The sequence below is a fragment of the Toxorhynchites rutilus genome, chromosome 3 (genome assembly GCF_029784135.1).
Source record: "Toxorhynchites rutilus septentrionalis strain SRP chromosome 3, ASM2978413v1, whole genome shotgun sequence".
NCBI classification, from domain to species: Eukaryota; Metazoa; Arthropoda; class Insecta; order Diptera; family Culicidae; genus Toxorhynchites; species Toxorhynchites rutilus.
In genome coordinates this window covers 65,031,549-65,054,784 of record NC_073746.1, presented here as the reverse complement: position 1 = coordinate 65,054,784, position 23,236 = coordinate 65,031,549, and the positions used below count along the sequence as shown (strand labels likewise).

The following is a 23,236-nucleotide window of genomic DNA, read 5'->3' as shown; positions in this document are numbered from 1 at the left end:
GCGTCCACATTAGGCCGAATGATGCCGATCGGCCTGTACCAGGCGGCATATTCGGTTCGTTATGTAATGTGGGCGCCCCATCGGGTGCACGAAGCCGAAGTCCCATCGGATGCACGAAGCCGTCACGAACACACGAAGCACAATGTCGTTAACGCTAATTTACTTCGTTTTGTTTTGGTTCGACTTTCTCGAACCGGACCCACTTGTTTCGGGTTGGGTTCGGTTTGATTCAAGTCGGTTTTCGGCTCGTCGGCAAGCCCGGGCGGTACGTCCACATTTTACCGGATTTACCGGGCGGCCAAGGCCGATTGGCGTATGTAGACGGGTCTTAAGGTGTATTAACCGGCATTCAACTTAGCGAACCACCTGCGTAAAGGTATTTTCCCCATAAACAGAGCGCGTTTTTTCAAAATTAATTTTTAGCACATATTTTGAAATCCTGATTTATAACATTAAATGAGCTTAAAAATAACAAAAAATGTGCTACCCTCCCATACTAGTACAGCATTTGTATAATGCACATGCCATAGCAATATAGACGAATTTCATGCCAACTCGTTTAGGAGTTGGCAGCACCATCTCAGATAGCAGTGAAACGTTGTGGGTGTAAAGACATAGGTCATTTAAGCAACTTTGCATACTTGAAATATTCGAAAAAAATTAGACTACTTTTTGGAAAAAGCCAATTTTTTTTCTTAATTTTATTTAAAAATTTATAACTCAAAAACTATGATACCTACAAAATTCTGGTCAAAGGATGAAACGTAGGCAATTGTTTAAATTTCCACAAAAAAAAATATCAAAAACGCTGACAAAATAGGTATTTTAAAAATTAAAATTAATTTTTCCCAAAAACATATTTTTTTTTAAATTTCCAAAAATATATAAATGAATAGCGCTTACAATTTCCAACAAGTCGTCCATACATCGGAAGATGGGCACTTTTACAGGGAAAAAGTTTTTCGAACAACTTTTTCATGTTTTCTTTGGAAAAAATAAAACTTATTCTAATTTTGTTTAAAATCAAGATAGCGGTATAATGTATTCGACAATGTTTTAGATCTTGTTAAAATATAAACTTTTGTCGAAGACATTAACTTTCTATCTTTTATAGTTTTTGGAATATAAGTCATTTTTGTGTGAAGATTCCTGAAAAAAAATATGTTTTGTTCGTAACATTTTTGTTTGTAAATTCTCACGTTTGACATGTTCTTGGTATGTTTCTAAATAGAGAAAAGTTAGCAGAGCATTTAAAATGCGATAATTTATACATAAAAATGTAACGAATTGAAACTTGTTTGAAATTTTAAGGGCTATTTATATTAATTTTTTTTCAGAATTTTAAAAGCATATTTTTTCGAGAAAAATGAATTCTAATTTTTAAAATATTTTTTTGTCAATTAATTTTTTTTCCAAAAAATTCTTTGATAATTTTTAATGAAAACCAAAATAGTTTTCTACATTCCATTCTTTGACTAAAATTTGGTAGGTCTGATAGATTTTGTTTGTAGGTTTTTTTTAAATTTTGAGTTTTTCAACTTTGTTTCGAAAGATCTTAATTTAAAAACTATAAGATCCACAAAAAGATGGTCAGAGAATAAAATGTAGCAAATTACTTAGGTTTTCAATAAAAACTATCAAAGAATTTCTTGGAAAAAAAATTCATTGAAAAAAAATATTTTAAAAATTTAAATTCATTTTTCTCGATATCATATGCTTTTAAAATTCTGAAAAAAATAGATATAAATAGCTCTTGAAAATTCCAACAAATTTTCCATACATCGGACGATGGGCACATTTACATGCAAAAAGTTTTTCGAACAACAACTTTTTAATTTTTTTCTTACTATCAATGTTTAATTCGTAAATTATCGCAATTTACCTGCTCTGCTAACTTTTCTCTATTCAGAAACATGTCAAGAATATGTCAAACGTGAGAATACACACACAAAAATGTTACGAACAAAACATTATTTTTATCAGGAGTCTTCATACAAAAATGACTTATATTCCAAAAACTATAACAGATAGAATATTGACGTCTTCAACCGTACATATTTGAATAAGATCTACAACTTTGTTGGATACACTATATCGCTATCTTGACTTTAAACAAAATTAGGATTAGTTGTATTTTTTTCAAAGAAAACATAAAAAAGTTGTTGTTAGAAAAAAAATGTCCATGTAGAAGTGCTCATCTTCCGATGTATGGATAACTTGTTGGAAATTGTAAGGGCTATTCATATATATATTTTTGAGAATTAAAAAAAAATACGTTTTTGAGAAAAATGAATTTTAAATTTAAAAATAACTTTTTTGTCAGCGAAATTTTTCTCCAAAATTTGTTTGGTATTTTTTTGTGAAAATTTAAACAATTTCCTTTGACAATAATTTTGTAGGCTTTAAACTGTAAATTTTTGAAAAAAATTTAAAAAAAAATTGGCTTTTTCCAAAAAGTAGTTCGAATATTTCAAGTATGCAAAGTTGCCTTAATGACTCATGTCTTTACACCCACAATGTTTCACTGCTATCCGAGATGGTGCTGCCAACGGCCAGTCGAGTTGGCATGAAATTCGTCTATAACAATATGAGAGAACGAAATAAGAGACACATTGCAAATAAGCACGCATTAACCCTTTCCGCATACTTTGCCACATACACGACCTGCGAGCGAAAACGATACAGATTCACGTTTATGTTTTCCTTTCTACCGACCTTGGTTCGATCCCTGATTGGCATCGTTTGGATTTTTTTCCCAAACTGTTCAGTCTGAGAGAAACAGAGGTTTGCCCCCAAACATTTTAAAACGCTTGAAAAGCATTCTTTTATTTGTTGATTTTACCCTTCAACACACGAAAAAGCATTTTTTCTTCCGAAGATTACATTTTTTCTGCCAACGGTAGTTTAGATGTACTTATGACTCGTCATCATAATGAACTGAAGGTCAGATTTGAGCTGTTTTTATATCGTTGTGTGTGTCTCCATCCAAATTAGAATTGGAGAATATTGAAGAAAAATAGGAACGTACACAAAAAAAAATCAATTGGGCATGTGTTCAAATGTTACGCAGTGATAAGTTTGCCTAAAGCTTTATGTTCCACTAGCTAACCCGGCAAACTTCGTCCCGCCATTTACTTGATTAATTCTCGAGTAATGCAGAAATTTGTGTTTTATTTGTATGGCAGCCACCCCTAAGAGAGGGGGGAGGGGTATCTAACCACCATAGAAACATTCATTGCACCCTAAAGTTTCCATATGCCTAATTTGGTTTAATTTGCTTGATTAATTCTCGGGTAATGCAAAAATTTGTGTTTCATTTGTACGGCAGCCCCCTCTAAGAGAGGGGGAAGGAGTATCTTAACACCATAGAAACATTTATTGCATCCTAAAACCTCCACATGCCAAATTTGGTTTCATTTGCTTGATTAATTCTCGAGTAATGCAGAAATTTGTGTTTCATTTGTATGGCAGCCCCCCCCCCCCTTTGAGTGGGGGAAGGACTGTCTAACCATCATAGAAACATTGTATATAATAAATGATAAATGATTCTATGGTGGTTAGACTCTCCACCCACCTCTCTTAAGTGGGGCTGCCATCAAAATGAAACACAAATTTCTGCATAGCTCGAGAATTAATCAAGCAAATGAAACCAAATTCGGCATGTGGAGGTTTTAGGGTGCAATAAATGTTTTTACGGTGGTTAGACACTTCACCCCCCTCACTAAGGGGGAGCTGCCATACAAATGAAAGACAAATTTCTGCATAATCCGCAAACTTATCAAGCAAATGGAGCCAAATTTGTCATGCAAATGTTTTAGGGGACACAAAACGTTTCCATGGTGAATAGACACTCCTTCCCTCGCTATGAAGGAGGCGGGGGGGCTGCCATACAAATGAAACATACATTTCTGCGTAATTCAAGAACTAATCGAGCAAACAGAACCAAATTTGGCATGTGGAGGTTATAGGGGGCAAGAAACATTTCTAAAGCGGTTCAACACTCCTCCCACCTTTCTGGGGGAAGGAAGGAAGGATGTGGTTGAATGATCTTGAACGAGAATTGTGTCTGAGAATAATCTGATATTATAATGATGAGTTTTGTTAGAAATACTAGGAATTTTATACTAAAAGGTAAATTCAACGGGGTCGGTTAGAAGATCAATCAATGAACAGTTCTGCGATTAGACCCGTGAACTTGCTCATAGTGAGAAAACGTGAATGTTTGAAGATATTGATAACAAAAAACAAATGTTGGGCGTGACGAAGTTTGCCGGGTCAGCTAGTCTTATATATAAAACAAAGATGTTATAGATCTCGAAAGCACGAGAAGAAAATAGACAATTTCGAGAGAAAACTACAAAAAATTAAGCGGGACGAAGTTTGCCAGGTTTGTTGATTGTATATATGATAGTCTAGTGTTGTACCTAGGTGTCGAGTTGAGGGAAAGCTGGTACTATGAAGCCATTCTTCTAGTGAAGACAATTTTTTGATTTTATGCTTCAATATACGAATTGTATACAGTGTCATAATCAGTATCCAGTCTCTTTCCTTTCATCGATAACTTAAAATGATCTACGTCTAATACAGAAAATTGTCTCATACGAATTGAACACGAATACGAATAGTTGTTCAGATCCGCACACACGGGCATTCAAGAAAAGGTTTATTACTGGTTGATTACTACGGTGATAACGTGACATTTCAATCGAGAGTAAAAGCTACCGCGGTCACTTGTCACTCTCGCTGCTCGAAAATAGTAAAACATATACTGCTCAGTACATTTTATGCACTTGCGACCCGTAAGTGCGAATGCAAATCATTTCTGGTTGGTTACTTTACACTAATTGATCTTGGCAATTAGAACGTTGTTATCAATAGACTTTCGTTCCTCCTACTGCTAACTCTTGTTCTGAAACCTGCTCTCAAAGACAAGGTGAACTTTGGAAATAGTGACTCACAGTTTGAATTAACCGGCTACGGCTTTGTTCGAAGTGTTCTTGTGGGCAGGTGTTTTCAATGTTGAAAGCTGCATTCTTCGCGCGGTTAACTTATTTTCTCCACCAGCCACATGTTGCTGAACGGCTCTAATCGAACGGACGTGTTAATTATAATTTCTAGGCCTGACCAGCCCCTTCGTAACCTATTCATAGACTATATATAAACGCATGTTTATTGACCAACCGTTGACAAAGAGTGATTGTCACTTGAAACGTGTAAATCGAAATGAAGGTAATTGTTCAACTGTCGGATTAATATCAAATTGAAAGTCCTCTCTATTTTATTTGTGTAGGCTGTGTTAGCTGTACTCACCCTGGCGCTAGGCGCTGCTCATGGAAGCTACAATCCATACTACGCGGGGTTCAATCCTTATGCCGCGGCATGGCCGGCCTTGGGGTTGTACAATCCTCACGTCGCACCGCTCGTACACCAGATTCCCTCACTGTCCGGAACCTATGCCTACCACGACGGCATCCGACCAACCGTAGTTCAGGCAAACAATGACGGTTATGCGAATCCACATGCCGTTAACGGGTTGTACTCGCCGCATCTCCTGAATCCACACGCGGCCTCCCTGGGGTATTATGGCCATGGACTGGGTTATCCACATAAAACGGTTGTTCAAGCCAACCTTGGTTCGGGAGGGGATCCCTGGGGCATCGCGGCCCTTTACGGAACGGGAATATATGGGGTGGGCTACCACAACTACGTTCCTGCGTCGATAAGCAAGTATTTGCTTGGGTGAGGTGTTACGTATACCATTGTAAGCTTTCAGAACGCCAGGTCTTAGAATGATTATAACTGGGAATCGCTCATTTATAAATGAACCTGTCATATATGTTAACAAATGTGGATCTTGATTTGGTTTAGACATGTAACGCAATTTAACAACAGTATTTAGAAAATTAATCAACAAAATGGAACAAAAATGGTTTATTTATTTTGTTTTTACATTTTATCGCTTTCGTTTGGAAGACATTTATTCTCGCGAGGGAACACGTTAACTTCTTTAATTGATTTATTGAACAATTCATTTTATGGAAATTTTTGACACAAACGAAAATCTGAAAACCTCTTGTGTTTCGCGACAGAGATTATCTTTAGGTAACTTCAGAAGTAAAATCTGTATATTGGCTATATATTCTATCATTCATGGCATTCATGGAATTAAATTACGAAGACGGATCTTTGAGAAACCTGAGAAGGTAGTCAAGAGAACTGCTCTAGAAATAATCGACCCGGCGATAGCGGAAAGTTATTTTCAGGAAACCTGAGAAGCTAATCAAAAGAACTCCTCTGAAACCATTAAATAATTTTTAAAATTTGGTGATAAGCAATATAGCATCAAATTTAATGTGGTACCTAACATGCTTAGCAACATAGCTGGTTTATAAGGTACAGATATTCTTATAAAGTATAAAGTAAAAATTATTTTTGAAACCAATACGGTATGTTAAGAAAATATCCAATTATTCGAGTAGCATTACAGGTCTGTGAAATTACCATCAATGACACGGTCCCGATACCATTAACCTTATACGGCACGGTTTCAATAACTATAACGCCAAGTACAGAATTTCTTGCAAATATAGTGAAAAACTTTAATGACTCATGCGTGGTACCTAAGTGACTTCCAATGTATTTATAGCAAACTCAATTCGTCTACCTTCAAGAGGTTCTTTATCTATCAGGATAATTAATTTGAAGAATAAACCAGTATTGATAGATCAAGAAATTGAGCCAAAAATAACAGCCGCAGATAACTAAAGTATTAATGAATTCAAACACGATACAAACTATGACAAAAAATGAACAATAAAACAGGAACTGAAACTCAATCATCTCCAGGCAAATGATGAGAAAGCCATTAAAATTTCGTTTGAAGTATTCGGATATTTTGATGTAGGACTAGATCTTTCAGTAAGGGTTGGCACCCAGAAAATAGGTAACGTTTTTATGAGATAAAGTTAACGTTAAAAACTATTTTCGCTACGAGCGAATCCTGATGATACTATATTTTGATACCAATATTGATATTCTCTAAAATTTGTTTGATATTGTATACATTACGATTCCCTAATCCGTAAACGGTTCAAATTAACGCAAATTGGAATCATTCTCATTTTCCCATCCATTTCTTGTGCCCACTTGTGTACTTACTTACTCGTACTGTCAATAACGAGCAACTAATGCATTCCTTTCTGCCCTTCACACTTCACTTCTCGTTTGAAGTTTGTAGAGCGAACACCGTGTGCTGACGAGCGTCGAGCGGGAACGAATTGTCTTTCTCAAGACATGGAGAGAAGTTGGAGTTATGTTGTAACAAGGGTCTTTTTCAAGGTTAAAGACGAATGAACCGAGAATGTTCAAAGCCTCTCTAGTGCAAAAAAAAAAACGGAATTACCGAACGGAAGTCTGCTCTTCTTCAACTTATTTTGATATGAATGCAAAATGTCAATCATTATTCAAATGGAAAACCCGCGTTCTGGTTGGTGGATTGGCATACATAAATAATTTGTGGTCCCTCAGTTGTGCTATTAAAAGAGCAAGTAATGTAGCGATGATGATTCAGTATCATGTTGCATCTCTGTCAGTGACATTCCAGATAGCGATCAACGTCATGTGTTGAAGCTGAGTAAATTTGAAAATATTACTGCTTTGCTGATCGCTCGCGTAGCTCAGTGCAACCATTCCGATTGCTATGAAGTTTGAGTTCTGTTGGTTTGCCGATTTGGAGTACCGAAACTAAACTTTTAAATATTGGCCTTCAGGGAATCCATTTACGAGCCTCGCTGCCGCTCCCTTCTAGTTGTTAGCTGGAAGAATGAAGAAACGAGTCTGAAGTATGCTTTAATCTTCCTCTTTGTTTATTTACGGGCACTTTATATCTTCCGATTCAGTCGTCTCCGACAGATAAATGAAATTTTATCAATGAAGTCGGTTTCCTTCAGAAACACGATCAAATGGATTTCTTGGGATTCGTCTCATCTGAGAATGCCTCTTAGGCTTTTACTTATTATCATTTTTTGGCATCTTTGATCTACTGACAATCCAGCAATAACGGCTATCGGATATGGAACATAAGGGTTGTTTCGTTTTTGTCAAGTGAGTAGAAGAGAGTAAAGAAAATGCCGGAGATATAGATGGGTGAAAACCAGTCTTTATCTACTGTTATGTCGGTCGAACCAAGGAAGTGTGGTTTTTTTAATGTTGTGAAGATGAGTAGAATGAATGTTTCTGCAGGTTATATCCCAGCTTGAGCGGATCTGATGTTTCCCTCAACGGATGATATCAGATGGAGGACAGCGATCACCCAATATATGCTGAGGCTGAGACTTAATATGAAAGATAAAATCTATTTTAGATGGCTACGATGAAGTCACAACAAAATCACGTAGCGGGGCCATCAAAATATTCTGCTAAAGAAAAGTTATAATATTATGTTCCTTCCTAAGTTAACAAAGAAATTGATAATAATTGTATTGATAGCAAATTAAATGCAATAAGTTCGTAATCCTACGTTTACAATGCGGTTGTGTTTTGGACACCATCCTCAGATTTTATGAAGCTTTCCCCGCGTCACAATATTTCTAGCCTACTGGTGACAACACACTTTTTTCTGTCAGATATTGCTTGCATTATTTTTCTTAGTAGTACTTAAGTTGAGCTTTCTTGTGCCAAATAACACGCCTAGAATGCAGTGCAAGTCGGAAAAAATTTTATTGACCGAAAAACTCATGTCCAGAACGGAAATCAAGCCAAATCTTCTTCCTCCTTCTTTGCAATATGGGATATATTTTAGGTTTATGATTTTAAAATAAATGCATATAAATAACAAAAAGTACATTTATTTTTTTTATTGAATTGATAAATTGATATCTCTCTCGTCATCGACCGATTCATTCACAATAGCGGGGCGGCCGAAGATGAAGATTCATCTTCAAAGAAATATTGACCGTTGATTCTTCCGGTCCATTAATCGTATCGAACAGTGTATTTTGTATCGGCAGTTCCTGTGATGCCAGTTGCTGCTCATAACACGGTATGCATAAGTTTTATTTATAAATGTATCCATTGATAAGACCGAGCATAAACTAGATCCAAAACAATGGCACATGTCACGAATCAGGCGTAAGCAGTTATAAATAGAAGTTTTAAAAGCGAACCTCCAGAAATAGTCCCTCGTATATACCCCGAAAAAAACTTAATAGAACTAGATTAGGTGTTTTTTTTTCGCAAAGTATGCTTATTCAATGAGTAAAGGGTCAGCCATAACAGTAATAGAACCTTCCTTTCGAAAAAAATTTTTTTTTCTATCAATCCTTCCTTTTAGAAGATTTTGATAATAAAAGAAATAAGATACAAAATACTGATTAATTGTTGGTAATATTTATTCCATTTGTTTTACAGTCTTGGTAGCTCAGTGCAAATATTTACAGAGTTCCTGGTGCTGGTGCCAGATTCAGGGACTTCTGATTGACGGCGTGTCCGGCAAGTGGAGCCTTATGAACGGCACCACGGTTAGCAGCGACATACGAAGCAGAATGGTGCACTGGGGTGGCGATCACTGCGGCAGCGTGATGATGGTTATCCCAGTGACCATGATGGTTATCAACAGCAACAACAGCTGGAACGTGATGAGCATCCCAGTGATTATAGGCAATAATTGGGGCATGATGAGCTAAAGTGTTGTGGGCAATGGCAGCATGAGCCCAGCTGTGATGATCGTTTGATTGCACAACAGTTGGGTTGACGAGATGATGGGCAGCATAAGTTACCACTGGAGCAGCGTGATGAGCGTAAATCGATGGAACATAAGAACCTTCAGCAACAACGGCGAGGGCCACCATGACTACAGCTGTAATGCACTGGAAATAAAGACAATTCAATAATGATATTCAATGACATTAAAATTAAAATATACCTTCATGATTATTGTTTTGAGAATTACTCGGAAGATGTGAGTAAGTTGAGTACTAATCGAATTGTGTTAACAAACGCTATCGCTACAAGCAATTTATACCTGTGCCGATTTACGAGTAGAACATATAAAATACGGAAACCAACAATCATTTACTTTCGCTAATATATAAACTTTTCTCACAAAAAAAAGGAATGCTGCATGATTTCATTCGTCACAATCATCGGTCGACTAGGGTAGAAGAGAGAACATTAGAAACAATTACTTTTGCGTTTTGCTTTGGATCATTTTCGGTTAGAAGTTAACGATTTATTATCGACGCGTATGAATTCGTTTGAAAGTTATCAGGTATTTTGGTATAAATTGCCAATTCTTTTGCACTTTCAATCATATCTGAATTAATCTTCAAGTTGTTAAGAACACCAAAAGAATCATAAACCATCAATCATGAAGGTAAGTTCAAATTGATCATCGAGAACCATGTGGATTTTAACAATATTATTTTATCACAGTGCATCGCAGCTGTAGTCATGGTGGCCCTCTCCGTTGTAGCTGAAGGTTCTTATATTCCATCGATTTACGCTCATCACACCGCTCCAGTGGTGACTTATGCTGCCCATCATCTGGTCAACCCAACCGTGGTTCAGTCCAATGATCATCACAGCTGGGCTCATGCTGCCATCGCCCACAACGCTCTGGTTCATCATGCTCCAATTGTTGCCCACACTCATTGGGATGCCCATCATGTTCCAGCCGTCGTTGCTGTTGATAGTCATCATGGTCATTGGGATAACCATCATCACTCTGCCGCTGTGATCGCCACCCCAGTGCACCATTCGGCTTCATATGTTGCTGCTAACCGTGGAGCCGTTCATAAGGCTCCACTCGCCGGACACGCTATCAACCAGAAGTCCCTGAATCTGGCACCTGCTCCAGGAACTCTGTAAACTGTATAGACTGAATTATCAAAACCTGTTAGACCAAGGAATAAATTTTATAATGAGCAAATTATATAGTTTGTTTTATTTACTTCAGTCCTGATTTTTATTTATCTTCTCTCGTTGTCGGTTTATTTGTAGGGTGGAATGAATGTAGTCTGTTCAATGTATTCTACGGTATAATAATTCTACTAGGGTGATGATTTTGTGTTCACATTAAAAAAAACTTACCGATGCGTTCATACGATAGCTATTACCAAGAATGCCACCGATTGTACAAGGGCAGTCCAATAAGTGCTTAGCCTCATCGCCCGATGGTGTCAGTATCGCAAGAGTGATTACATATCGTGTAGTCTTCTTCTTCTTCTTCTTCTTCAATGGCACTAACGTTCTAGAGGAACTTCGCCGTCTCAACGTAGTATTACTTGCGTTATTTTTATTAGTACTTAGTTGAGATTTCTATGTCAAATAACACGCCTTGAATGCATTCTGTGTGGCAAGCTGTAGAATACGCGTGATCACAGTGCAAGTCGGAGGAAATTTCTTTGACGAAAAATTCCCCCGAATTTCTTTGACGGGAATCGAACCCGAACACCCGGCATGTTAGTTATGACACTAACCACTCGGCCACGGGAGCACAAATTCCGCCGCCGTCGTCCGCCGTATCGTGTAGTACATTCTCGTAAACGGCTGCTGTTTAAATTTCAGTCGAATAGGACTCATAGTTTTGTTTTGCTGTGTGTGGAAGCGGGCGTGTCCGCGGATTTTAGGAAAATGGAAAAAAAATGGAAATTCCGCCTTCTTCTTCTTCATGAATGGTTTTAACGTTCCCAGTGGAACATTTGCCGTCTCAACGTAGTATTATTACTTGCTCCATTTTTTTAAGTACTTAGTTGAGATTTCTATGCCAAGTAACACGCCTTGAATGTATTCTAAGTGCCAAGCTCTAGAATACGCGTGACCACAGTGCAAGTCGGAAGAAATTTCTTTGACGAAAAATCTCCCGGCCAGAACGGGAATCGAACCCGAACCCCCGGCATGCTAATGTGTGGCGCTAACCACTCGGCCACGGGAGTACAAATTCCGCCGTCGCCACGGCCAAATTGGTCGAATTTCACTACGAACTGCTGCCCCGTGCGACTTTTTTGTTTCCAAACTTGAAATAGTCCTCCGCCGGGCAGAAATTTGGATCGAATGAGGAGGTCATCGCCGCTACGGAGGCCTGCTTTGCAGACTTCGAGAATACGTATTTTTCAGATGGATTAAAGAAGTTGGAGCATCGCTGGGTCAAGTGTATCGAGCTAAAAGGAGACTGTGTTGATATAAATAGCCAGTTTTCCATTTTTTTGTAGGCTAAGTACTTCTCGGACTGCCCTCGTATTCAATATCATCACATAACCCAAACATCATTGGCAATAGATGCGATTGATAGCAAGAAACAAGCCCTAGAAATAATGGAGCAAGGTTTTTCGCAAAGATTCATATTATAACAGAATAACAATGAAATAATAAGCATTTCAAAAATCAGCAACAAGTTTTTCTCAAAGAAATGCTGCTGATAAAATGTGTCCAGAATTTGGAACAAAAGTCTCCGGAATTTCAATCATAATTAAAATGTTCCCGGATTTTGAATCACGACACAGTTACAAAATTTTAATGCATAACATACATGAATGTCTTCTAATCCCATTGAAATGGCACTGTTCCATGCTATGCTATAGCAATAATTTTTAGTAGTTGATGTTATCCTCGTAAATGTTTATGTATCCGGATTTCGATTCATTACGACACCTCGATTGCCAGTTTTCATAATCAGAACATTAATTTTCTGTTTTAAATTTTACTGAAGAGAAACACAATAAAGGGTGTGTCACATGAAATTGCATCACAGAAAAAACGCTGTAGAAATTCACCCAGTGGACCGATCCTTTGGAAAATTTTAGACAGTAAAATAAAAACTATTAAACAACTTTTGGCATTTTCTTTTTATTCATACTTCGAGCCCAAGCCCGTATGCTCGCACCTTCCTCTTTACCCCGTCCATAAGGTTCTGTACAGCGTCAGGTTGTAGTTTTTTTTGAACAGAAATCCATTTTCTCTTGAAGTCCGCCTTCGATTTGACAACTTTTGGGTTCTTCCGGAGGGCCTGCTTCATAATCGCCCAATATTTCTCTATTGGGCGAAGCTCCGGCGCGTTGGGTGGGTTCATTTCCTTTGGCACGAAGGTGACCCCGTTGGCTTCGTACCACTCCAACACGTCCTTTGAATAGTGGCACGAAGCGAGCTCCGGCCAGAAGATGGTCGGGCCCTCGTGCTGCTTCAATAGTGGTAGTAAGCGCTTCTGTAGGCACTCCTTAAGGTAAACCTGCCCGTTTACCGTGCCGGTCATCACGAAGGGGGCGCTCCGCTTTCCGCAAGAGCAGATCGCTTGCCACACCATGTACTTTTTGGCAAACTTGGATAGTTTCTGCTTGCGAATCTCCTCCGGAACGCTGAATTTGTCCTCTGCGGAGAAGAACAACAGGCCCGGCAGCTGACGAAAGTCCGCTTTGACGTAGGTTTCGTCGTCCATTACCAGGCAATGCGGCTTCGTCAGCATTTCGGTGTACAGCTTCCGGGCTCGCGTCTTCCCCACCATGTTTTGCCTTTCGTCGCGGTTAGGAGCCTTCTGAACCTTGTATGTACGCAGGCCCTCCCGCTGCTTGGTCCGCTGGACGAATGAACTTGACAAATTCAGCTTATTGGTGACATCCCGAACCGAATTTCTCGGATCACGTCTAAACTGCTTAACTACGCGTTTGTGATCTTTTTCACTGACGGAACATCCATTTTTGCCGTTCTTCACCTTCCGGTCGATGGTTAGGTTCTCGAAGTATCGTTTTAGTACTCTGCTGACCGTGGATTGGACGATTCCCAGCATCTTACCGATGTCCCGATGTGACAACTCCGGATTCTCGAAATGAGTGCGCAGGATTAATTCACGACGCTCTTTTTCGTTCGACGACATTTTTCCAAATTTACGAAAAATTGACAGTGAAGCATGGCCAACGTGATCTATACACTCTTATCTGATTATAAGCGAAAGCTGAAGATATAATTCCTAAAAATTAAATTTCTACAGTGTTTTTTTCCGTGATGTAATTTGATGTGACACACCCTTTAATATATTAATAATTTATTGGTTCGATGATATTATTTCACACATAGCACGTGATTGGATTGGAGGAAAATTGTCTTAATCCTTCAACACCTGGATTCAAAAATAAAAAGTATAGAAAAAAATTGCACGTTATCAGAAATTTGTCAGATAATTTAGCAGTGCTAAAGAAGACCGACTTCTGGATTCCAAATAATTCCTTCTCATCATGATTAGCTCAACAGTTCCATAGAGAATTTTCCTGGCCTTTTACAAGCTTCGTAAATGTTTGAACTAACAGTCGGAACTTTTAATTGTTGTTTTTGCAGATTAGCCTTTAGCGTAATCGTGACATTTTTTTGGTGACGTCAAAATATCTCTTGACATAAACCTTAATAACAGTTCGGCTGAAAAGTTTATGAGGTAACACAGTAAAACAATTTTTTTTTTGCAAAATTCAATTTTATTATTCAACATAATTGCCTTTGAGGGCGATACAGCGACTATAGCGATCTTGCAACTTTTCGATACCATTTTTATAGTACTCTTTCGAGTTTTCCAAAATAGGCCTCAGTTTCGGTAATCATCATCGGTCTTAAATTTCTTACCAGCGAGCATTCTCTTCAGGTCTTCGAACAGAAAATAGTCGCTGGGGGCCAGATCTGGAGAATACGGTGGGTGCGGAAGCAATTCGAATTCGAATTTTGCCATCGTTTTCATTGATTTGTGATTTTTCCATTTTTTCCACAACAACAAAAGATGCTTCACTCTCAATGCTGTAACTCACCAACCAATCGATCGATTGCTGTCCAATTTTGACAGCGATTTTGTGATAGTCAAGTAATTTTTTGCAAGAGGCGCCATCTAGACGTCAACCTTATGAACTTTTCAGCCGAACTGTTACATGTTACAAGGTGGCTTATTGAGAGTCTCTTACGAGATGTAGAACCCTACTGAGCGTATGCTGAAATTTCAATCGTTTGTGTTGAATCACCTGTTAGTTGGTTGTTAGTTGAGGCTTGTTTTTATCTACGCTTGTTTCATTTTTCAAAATTGAAAATAGACATCTATTGGAAAATTAAAAAAAAGTGAGATAGGATTGTTCGCATAAAACTGCAAAAAACTGTATACCTGATCAAAGCATCGAGTCTTCAGGTAATCAAAATAATATCACGCATTGCGACACGAACGACACATTGCGGACCACTCACGAGATTTATCGTGTTTCGCGTTCAGTCTGTTCCGGATGGATCACGAAATAACCCGTGTTTTCCACCTTGAAGGTTAAATCCTTGGTTTTCCAAGGCCTACCAATGGCTCGCCTTCATCTCATCCACATCGAAGGAAACGATCTCATTCGTGGAATCCAAACAAATGAAGCGTTCAAGTTTGACCCAAAACGTACGGTCCTTAATGTGTTAAGTCTTCAAATACTGAACCTTCTTCATTTTCCATAGTATTAACATTTTTGGCTACAGTTGGCAAATAGTTTACTACCAATCCTTTTTTAAGTCTAGAGAAGTTTTCATATAGCTTTTCTATCCTATTTATTGCTACGCAATTCGCAGCTCAAACAAATCAAAATTGCAACAAGATGCAAAAATACCGTTAATAAATAAAATACAAAATATTACTTGGTCATCGTAACATTTATTCATTGGTCTGACAGGTTTGATAATTCAGTCTATGGAATTTACAAAGTTCCTGGAGCTGGGGCCAGATTCAGGGACTTCTGGTTGACGGCGTGTCCGGCAAGTGGAGCCTTATGAACGGCACCACGGTTAGCAGCGACATACGAAGCAGAATGGTGCACTGGGGCGGCGATCACAGCAGCAGCGTGATGATGGTTATCCCAATGACCATGATGGTTGTCAACAGCAACGACGGCTGGAACGTGATGAGCATCCCAATGGTTGTAGGCAACAATTGGAGCATGATGAGCCAGAGTGTTGTGTGCAATGGCAGCATGAGCCCAGCTATGATGATCATTGGACTGAACCACGGTTGGGTTGACCAGATGATGTGCAGCATATGTCACCACTGGCGCAGCGTGATGAGCGTAAATCGATGGAACATAAGAACCTTCAGCAACAACGGCGAGGGCCACCATGACTACAGCTGCGATGCACTGGAAATAATGACATGATTGTGAATAATGAATTATTTGTACCGCAATGAATAACTAATTACCTTCATGATTGTTGTTTTAATGTTCACTCGAAAGATGTGAATAGGTTGAGTGTTAGTGGAATTGTGACAACATACTCTTCCACTACAAGGAATTTATACAAAAATTGACGTATCTAATACGGAAGTGAACGATTATTTACTTTCACTAAAACACGATGTTTTCTTTACAAAAAATTATGTGGATGTTGATTTTATTTGACACGAGCAACAGCAGTTCTCGAGAGAAGACCGAAGGCAATTACTTTTGTGTGTTGCTTTGAATCATTTTCGGTTAGAATTGGAGCGGACGAATGAATATTTACGCATTTGATTGAATGCGGCTCGTGATATAATTTTAGTATAAATTGTTGATCCTTTCTTCGACCCAATCATATTCGAATCAATCTTCAAGTTGTTAAGAACACCAAAAGAATCTTAAACCATCAATCATGAAGGTAAGTTCAAATTGACCATTGAGAATCATGTGGATTTTAACAATATTATTTTATCACAGTGCATCGCAGCTGTAGTCATGGTGGCCCTCGCCGTTGTTGCTGAAGGTTCTTATGTTCCATCGATTTACGCTCATCACACCGCTCCAGTGGTGACTTATGCTGCCCATCATCTGGTCAACCCAACTGTTGTCCAATCAAACGATCATCATAGCTGGGCTCATGCTGCCATTGCACACAACACTCTGGCTCATCATGCTCCAATTGTTGCCTACAACCATTGGGATGCTCATCACGTTCCAGCCGTCGTTGCTGTTGATAACCATCATGGTCATTGGGATAACCATCATCACGCTGCTGCTGTGATCGCCGCCCCAGTGCACCATTCTGCTTCGTATGTCGCTGCTAACCGTGGTGCCGTGCATAAGGCTCCTCTCGCCGGACACGCCGTCAACCAGAAGTCCCTGAATCTGGCACCAGCTCCAGGAACTCTGTAAACTTTATAGACTGAATTTCGGAAACTGTTAGACCAATTTAATAAACATTATAATAATCGAGCAATATTTAGTGTTTCATTTAAGGCGGTATTCTAGTGTAGAGATATGACTTTCGGACATTTTTTCGAGCTCCGTAAAAATAAAACAAAGTATATTTTTTTGTATCCATTATACTGTTATTTGGTCATCTATCTTTTAGCAATAAAACAAAAATTGAGCGGGAAAAACATTCACAATAACACTAGTTACAAGCTGATGAAGTGAGGGGGCTCAAAAAAAGTTGTGCCATGGCGTACACGATCCCATCCCTTCTGGTTATCTGAAACAAAAAAATCGAACAGATCTGAATCAAAGATGCCGCTATCGCATGAACCTCGGACACGTCAAAAACATCTATTTTGACAAAATGGCGGCCATTTGAAAAACAAAATGAGGTTTGAAATATTTTTTTCTATGTTTCCCGATTATTTTTTAAACAGTAAAATTTAAAAAATATATTTTTAGAGGTTCATGCGATAGAGAGATGCCTGCAGATAGTATCCATATAAATTGGACATGAATCGGTTCAGCAGTCGAGAAAAACACGTTTGAAGTACATGATTCTGGCCGTACTAGATGAGACACCGCATCACAAAAATGGCTCCAACTCGGTAAATATGCCTAAACTGCAGAAATATGAAGGAAAAACATTTGGACTTTTTCGTTCAAATTTCAAGACTAGAATACTGCCTTAAAAATAATCAGCTTATAAACTTGGTTTTAATTATCTTTAAGGTCTAATTGTCCTTTCATTTGATAGTAAGAGATCGAAAATCGTTTCAGCGGCTCGAAAGTTAGGATTATTTTAACATAAAAAATGGCGAAGTAAAAATATGTGGCTCCAACAGATTAACAGTGGAATACAGCTATTTGAATCAATGATCTCTCCTCAGCTAAACTTTTCTTCTTCCATTTTTGACCAATGAAACACAAGCGTCAAGATTACAGCGTTTGCAGAACAAAATAATGCGTATGATTTTACAATGTAATAGGATCACTTTCTTACATTTGACGCAGGATGCTTTGCAATGCTTATCTGTGAAGCATGGAATTGTGCATTCAACTATGGTGTTCATTTTTAAAGTAGTTAATCGATCGCTTCCTCGATATTTGTGTGATCGAGACACGAAAAAAATATAAGAGGTTGTGTCCAAGTTACGACCGCATTTTTGACGTAGAACTACACTGTTATTTCATATAAGTCCCTTGTTAATAACTTCGGATATTATTTAATAATGCTGTGAAATTTTAGAAATAACTGTTTAGTAGAATGGTTTGATCGCCCTGAAATGGTTTTTTTTATTGTAGAATCAGTTGACACTTGACCTTTTTCGCAATTGACATAGACTGAGCTACAGTCGACTATATACGTATTGTGCCAGCACCATTATTCCACATCTCATAACTACATCAATATAACTTTGGCACCGCCTGGAAACAACAACAATGACAATACTTGCAAGTAAAAAATATCATTCTACATGTTATTTAGTATTGCCTCAGTGGGATCGCACCTCTAGACAGCATTCGTACATCGTAAACCAAGCGCCATACAAGCGTTCGTCATAGCATGCATACAGAACCATACATCGGTGGCTTGAAGCTACTAGGAATATAAACACTTCTCATCATTTTGCGCTATTCTCAATGGGAACGCTTCTGGTAATATTACTGGCCTCGATAAAAGTTGCATTACTTTTCCATGCTCAAGATAAGCGCAGCTGTCATCCTTAGTGGAGAAAGTTTTGCTACTGGCAAGCGAAACCAAATCACATACAAATTTCCAGAACGACATTTACTTTCTTGGTGACTAAATAAATAAAATAAACTTTTTCTGTTAATCTCAACAACCTCGAAAAGAGTAGCATTGCTCCATCATTATCAAGATAAGCTCAAATGCAATCATAGTTGAAAGTAGTTTTGCGACTGGCACGCGAACCCAAATAAATTATAAGGTTCCAGCACGACATTCAAGAAGCTTGGTATTCTCCAAATATTTTTTGGCGCACTACCTTGAGCCTGCTTCGCCATATCGTCAGTTCAATTCATTGAATGCAATGTCAAAGGCGCCAACGAAGCCTTTATAATGACGGAAACCAAACAATGTCAACTGCTTGGAAAAAGACTGAATATTTGCCTCAGCAGGGATTCATTACTGATACCCTAACGCAAATATTTCCTTCCCGCACTATTTTACGTACGGGTTATAAAACACGCACGTCCGCACATCAATATCCATATTTCGATGGCTTGAAGCAACTAAATATACACACACTTATCACCGTTTTGCGCTTCTTTCAACAGAATTCTTTTCTGTTAATACTACCGGTCTAGATTAGCTTAGCTGCCATCCTAGGTGGAGAGAGTATTGCTACCGCCATGCGAAACCAAATCACAGACCAAATTCCAGAACATTTATTTTCTTGGTGAGCCGACAATAGCCTAGCTTGATGATTCCCCACACAATTGTGTAGCTCAGAACCTTAATGTAATGGCGTCAGTTTGATGCAATGACTGCAATGCCAGAGACATCACCGAATGAATAACTTGGTCACGTCCACAGCTCAACCCGAAACGAAGGCATGTGATGACGCAAAACAAGGCAGAAGAAGCGATGTTCATTGCTTTGAAAACAGAACGAGACTGAAAGTTTGCCTCAGCGAGATCCACTGTTTATACTCTAGGCAAACATTTCCCTTCATTCTTCTTCCTTTCCTTTGTTTACGGAGACTTTGAATCTTACGATTTCCCCTTCATTGCTCGTTATTAACAGCTCTGTTCGGGAAAGCACATATAACAGCAAAACAAATGAATGGGAAAATGGAAACGCTTATAGTTTTCATGAATTTTAATCATTTAAACACCAGGGGATTATGATGGTTAGAATATCAAACAAATATTAGGGAATTTCCGATTCGTTTGGTATGTAAATCGCCAAAATTTGATCGCTGCGAAAATAGTATTTAACGTTAACTTTATTTCATAAAAACGTGACCTGTTTTCTGATTTGGCCCCCCTAATGAAAGACGTAGTTCTACGTCAAAAAATTGTTGCAGTCCATGGTGGTATACACCGGATTCTTTTTCAACGCGATTTTTTTTGCATGATTTTTTTACGCGATTTGCTCGAAATTGCATGATTTTTTTTACGTGATTTGCTCGAAATTACGCGATTTTCTTTTTGCGCGCACGCATCTATCGCGTAAAAAAAGAATCCAGTGTACTGTTATTCACTCTATAAAAAAGATTGTTCGACTGATGAACGATGTTTGAATTTGAGCAGCTTTACATACAGCCATTCCATGCCAAACCGATATACTGGTTCTCAGATTTTCGTGAAAAGCGGTAATTTTATTCTTTATCGCAAAACATAAGACTCGTTTTTTTCAATTTTTTCATTAGGGTGACCATTTCCGTTTTAGGGTGGTCCGAAAATAATTTTTGAAGTACTGTACCGATTCCGATGACCAACATATCAAATTAAAGGCAATGAACTATTCTTCTTCGAAAAAAGTATAACACTTGCAAAAAAAATTGATTTTATTTTCATAATTATTGATTGTATTTGTTTTTTATAGTTTACATGGTGTAGCGGGATAACCTATTACCATTATCCTTTCTCACTTGTCATAAAATCCCAACGATCCTATTCCCATAAACTCATTCCCACGCCATAAATTATCGTCATACATGTTTGTAGGCCAAATGCATTTTTATGTCACTAGCTCACAGCTGCATACGATAATATTAAATAACAACCACTCACCCTTGCAGCGTAACATTATGCAGAACTAACCCACTTCAACCAAGTGTGAAATGACAACACACAGAAACAACCACTACCTTTTTGTTCTCCGTTTTGACCCGTTCGAACCAATCGAACGCGCTCACATATTTCCTTGCTGGCTCCTCCTCCTCTAGAATAGAAGCTATCTTGTGTAGAGTTTTAGTTTAAGCATTATAAAAAGTACATGTCGAATGCAAGCGAGGAGTCTTGCAATTATCTAGTTAAGCCAACGAAGCACGCGAGGAACTAAGAATATAGTGTTGATATATAGATGGAAAGTGTCTGAGTTTCAACAATATCACAAGTGCCCAAAAAGGGATCTCTTTGAGCCCCCACAATGGTCTCGGAACCAAAAGCGCTTTATATTTTTATATTTTTTCTTGCAAGCTGAGATTTTTTCACACAACATATTCGAAAATCAGTGAAACGTTATTTTTTGTTCTTATACAAAAATATCGCGCCCTTGGTCCCGAGATCGTGTAAACTATAAAAACAAATCCAATCAAATCACCGAAACTCATTATTTTTCGACCTTTCAAAACAGGGGTCTCCCTTAAGCAAATAGGGCGATAGCGAAGAGGATTGACAGAGGAGGAACAGTGGTTAAAAAATTTCTCAAGAATAGTCCTAGATGAGGCAAGATTTTAAACCGGGACAGGAGCCGCATTATATAGTTTGCGGAGTCTGGAAATCTCAATGCCTCGGGAATCAAACAGGGATTTGACCTTCCCGTATCGAAAAGGCCTGTATCTAACATTTTTCGAGGATCTGGACATTTTGTTTACAATGAAAAGGCGAAGAAACCTAACCTTACCCTAAGGTACGTACAGGCGAGATTGGAATTTGCTAAACAACACATGAACTGGGAAGCGGAGTATCAGTTAAATTTATCAGTTTCATGTTTTAATCTATTTTTGAGTATAAAATATGAGATTCGCTTATGAGAATTTGTACTCCGAATATGTGTTTTCACAATTTGAAAAAAAAATTGTTGACAATTGGACTGGGATATTCAATGGTGAAATTTACTTGATGTTCTAAGATTTTATAGAGCCTCTGTTTATATTTTGAACATATAGTTTTTAGCACTCAAACAGTTCAAATATATGGGTGCGCTTATAGGCACTTCACGCACTGTATGTATAAATTTATGTCTGCAAATAAAATCAGTTCTTCTTTTTAGTAAATTGGTATCAATGCTGACAAAAATAAAACATCTTTTCAAAAACTCGTCTTTCTCAAACCTCTGTGGAGGATGAGGGCGGAACCATCATCTCCATCATTAAAACTTTCAGATAATCGATAAATATATGTAGAAGATTTGAACAATATCGGAGATTTTTTTCAGTCCAACTTTTTTTTTCTTGAAAACCAGCACATAAAAATCGAATTTGACCACAAACATTGAAATTGAAACAGGAGGCAAAATCGTTTTCACGTATTGATGAAATAAAATATAAAATATTGCTTGCTCATTATAACATTTATTCATTGGTCTAACAGGTTTGATAATTCAGTCTATGTAATTTACAGAGTTCCTGGGGCTGGGGCCAGATTCAGGGACTTCTGGTTGACGGCGTGTCCGGCAAGTGGAGCCTTATGAACGGCACCACGGTTAGCAGCGACATACGAAGCAGAATGGTGCACTGGGGCGGCGATCACAGCAGCAGCGTGATGATGGTTATCCCAATGACCATGATGGTTATCAACAGCAACGACGGCTGGAACGTGATGAGCATCCCAATGGTTGTAGGCAACAATTGGAGCATGATGAGCCAGAGTGTTGTGGGCAATGGCAGCATGAGCCCAGCTATGATGATCGTTTGATTGGACAACAGTTGGGTTGACCAGATGATGGGCAGCATATGTCACCACTGGCGCAGCGTGATGAGCGTAAATCGATGGAACATAAGAACCTTCAGCAACGACGGCGAGGGCCATCATGACTACAGCTGCGATGCACTGGAAATAATGACATGATTGTGAATAATGAATTATTTGTACCGCAATGAATAACTAATTACCTTCATGATTGTTGTTTTAATGTTCACTTGAAAGATGTGAATAGGTTGAGTGTTAGTGGAATTGTGATAACACACTCCTCCACTACAAGGAATTTATACAAAAATTGACGTATCTAATACGGAAGTGAACGATTATTTACTTTCACTAAAACACGATGTTTTCTTTACAAAAAATTATGTGGATGTTGATTTTATTTGACACGAGCAACAGCAGTTCTCGAGAGAAGACCGAAGGCAATTACTTTTGTGTGTTGCTTTGAATCATTTTCGGTTAGA

The 23,236-nt window shown here is 38.3% G+C and overlaps 6 protein-coding genes across 7 annotated transcripts; 3 read left to right on the top strand and 3 right to left on the bottom strand.

The window, feature by feature from the left end:
- The first annotated feature begins 5,179 nt into the window (after positions 1 to 5,179).
- On the top strand, positions 5,180 to 7,518 carry LOC129778980 (uncharacterized). Of its 2 annotated transcripts, XR_008743537.1 has the most exons (3): positions 5,180 to 5,229; positions 5,291 to 6,203; positions 6,277 to 7,518. XR_008743537.1 is itself a non-coding variant. In XM_055786193.1 (2 exons), the coding sequence occupies exons 1-2, from the start codon at positions 5,224 to 5,226 to the stop codon at positions 5,741 to 5,743; spliced, it is 459 nt and encodes a 152-aa protein (XP_055642168.1). In that variant the 5' UTR covers positions 5,180 to 5,223; the 3' UTR covers positions 5,744 to 7,513. The 2 variants fall into 2 exon arrangements, 1 of the variants encoding a protein (XP_055642168.1); XM_055786193.1 differs by having other exon boundaries at positions 5,291 to 7,513.
- A 1,865-nt stretch (positions 7,519 to 9,383) lies between these two features.
- On the bottom strand, positions 9,384 to 9,974 carry LOC129778981 (adult cuticle protein 1-like). Its single transcript, XM_055786194.1, has 2 exons — positions 9,923 to 9,974; positions 9,384 to 9,866 (listed from the first exon to the last, which is right to left on the bottom strand). Exons 1-2 carry the CDS (start codon positions 9,926 to 9,928, stop codon positions 9,432 to 9,434), a joined length of 441 nt encoding a protein of 146 aa, XP_055642169.1. The 5' UTR covers positions 9,929 to 9,974; the 3' UTR covers positions 9,384 to 9,431.
- Positions 9,975 to 10,321: 347 nt separating this feature from the next.
- Positions 10,322 to 10,918, top strand: LOC129772821 (histidine-rich protein PFHRP-II-like). The gene is made up of 2 exons (XM_055776308.1): positions 10,322 to 10,372; positions 10,432 to 10,918. Exons 1-2 carry the CDS (start codon positions 10,367 to 10,369, stop codon positions 10,864 to 10,866), a joined length of 441 nt encoding a protein of 146 aa, XP_055632283.1. The 5' UTR covers positions 10,322 to 10,366; the 3' UTR covers positions 10,867 to 10,918.
- A 4,705-nt stretch (positions 10,919 to 15,623) lies between these two features.
- LOC129780232 (adult cuticle protein 1-like) lies at positions 15,624 to 16,234 on the bottom strand. The gene is made up of 2 exons (XM_055788270.1): positions 16,184 to 16,234; positions 15,624 to 16,121 (listed from the first exon to the last, which is right to left on the bottom strand). Exons 1-2 carry the CDS (start codon positions 16,187 to 16,189, stop codon positions 15,687 to 15,689), a joined length of 441 nt encoding a protein of 146 aa, XP_055644245.1. The 5' UTR covers positions 16,190 to 16,234; the 3' UTR covers positions 15,624 to 15,686.
- A 332-nt stretch (positions 16,235 to 16,566) lies between these two features.
- On the top strand, positions 16,567 to 17,111 carry LOC129773197 (adult cuticle protein 1-like). The gene is made up of 2 exons (XM_055776786.1): positions 16,567 to 16,617; positions 16,677 to 17,111. The coding sequence occupies exons 1-2, from the start codon at positions 16,612 to 16,614 to the stop codon at positions 17,109 to 17,111; spliced, it is 441 nt and encodes a 146-aa protein (XP_055632761.1). The 5' UTR covers positions 16,567 to 16,611.
- Positions 17,112 to 22,408: 5,297 nt separating this feature from the next.
- On the bottom strand, positions 22,409 to 23,010 carry LOC129780290 (adult cuticle protein 1-like). Its single transcript, XM_055788368.1, has 2 exons — positions 22,961 to 23,010; positions 22,409 to 22,898 (listed from the first exon to the last, which is right to left on the bottom strand). Exons 1-2 carry the CDS (start codon positions 22,964 to 22,966, stop codon positions 22,464 to 22,466), a joined length of 441 nt encoding a protein of 146 aa, XP_055644343.1. The 5' UTR covers positions 22,967 to 23,010; the 3' UTR covers positions 22,409 to 22,463.
- Between the last annotated feature and the right edge of the window lie 226 nt (positions 23,011 to 23,236).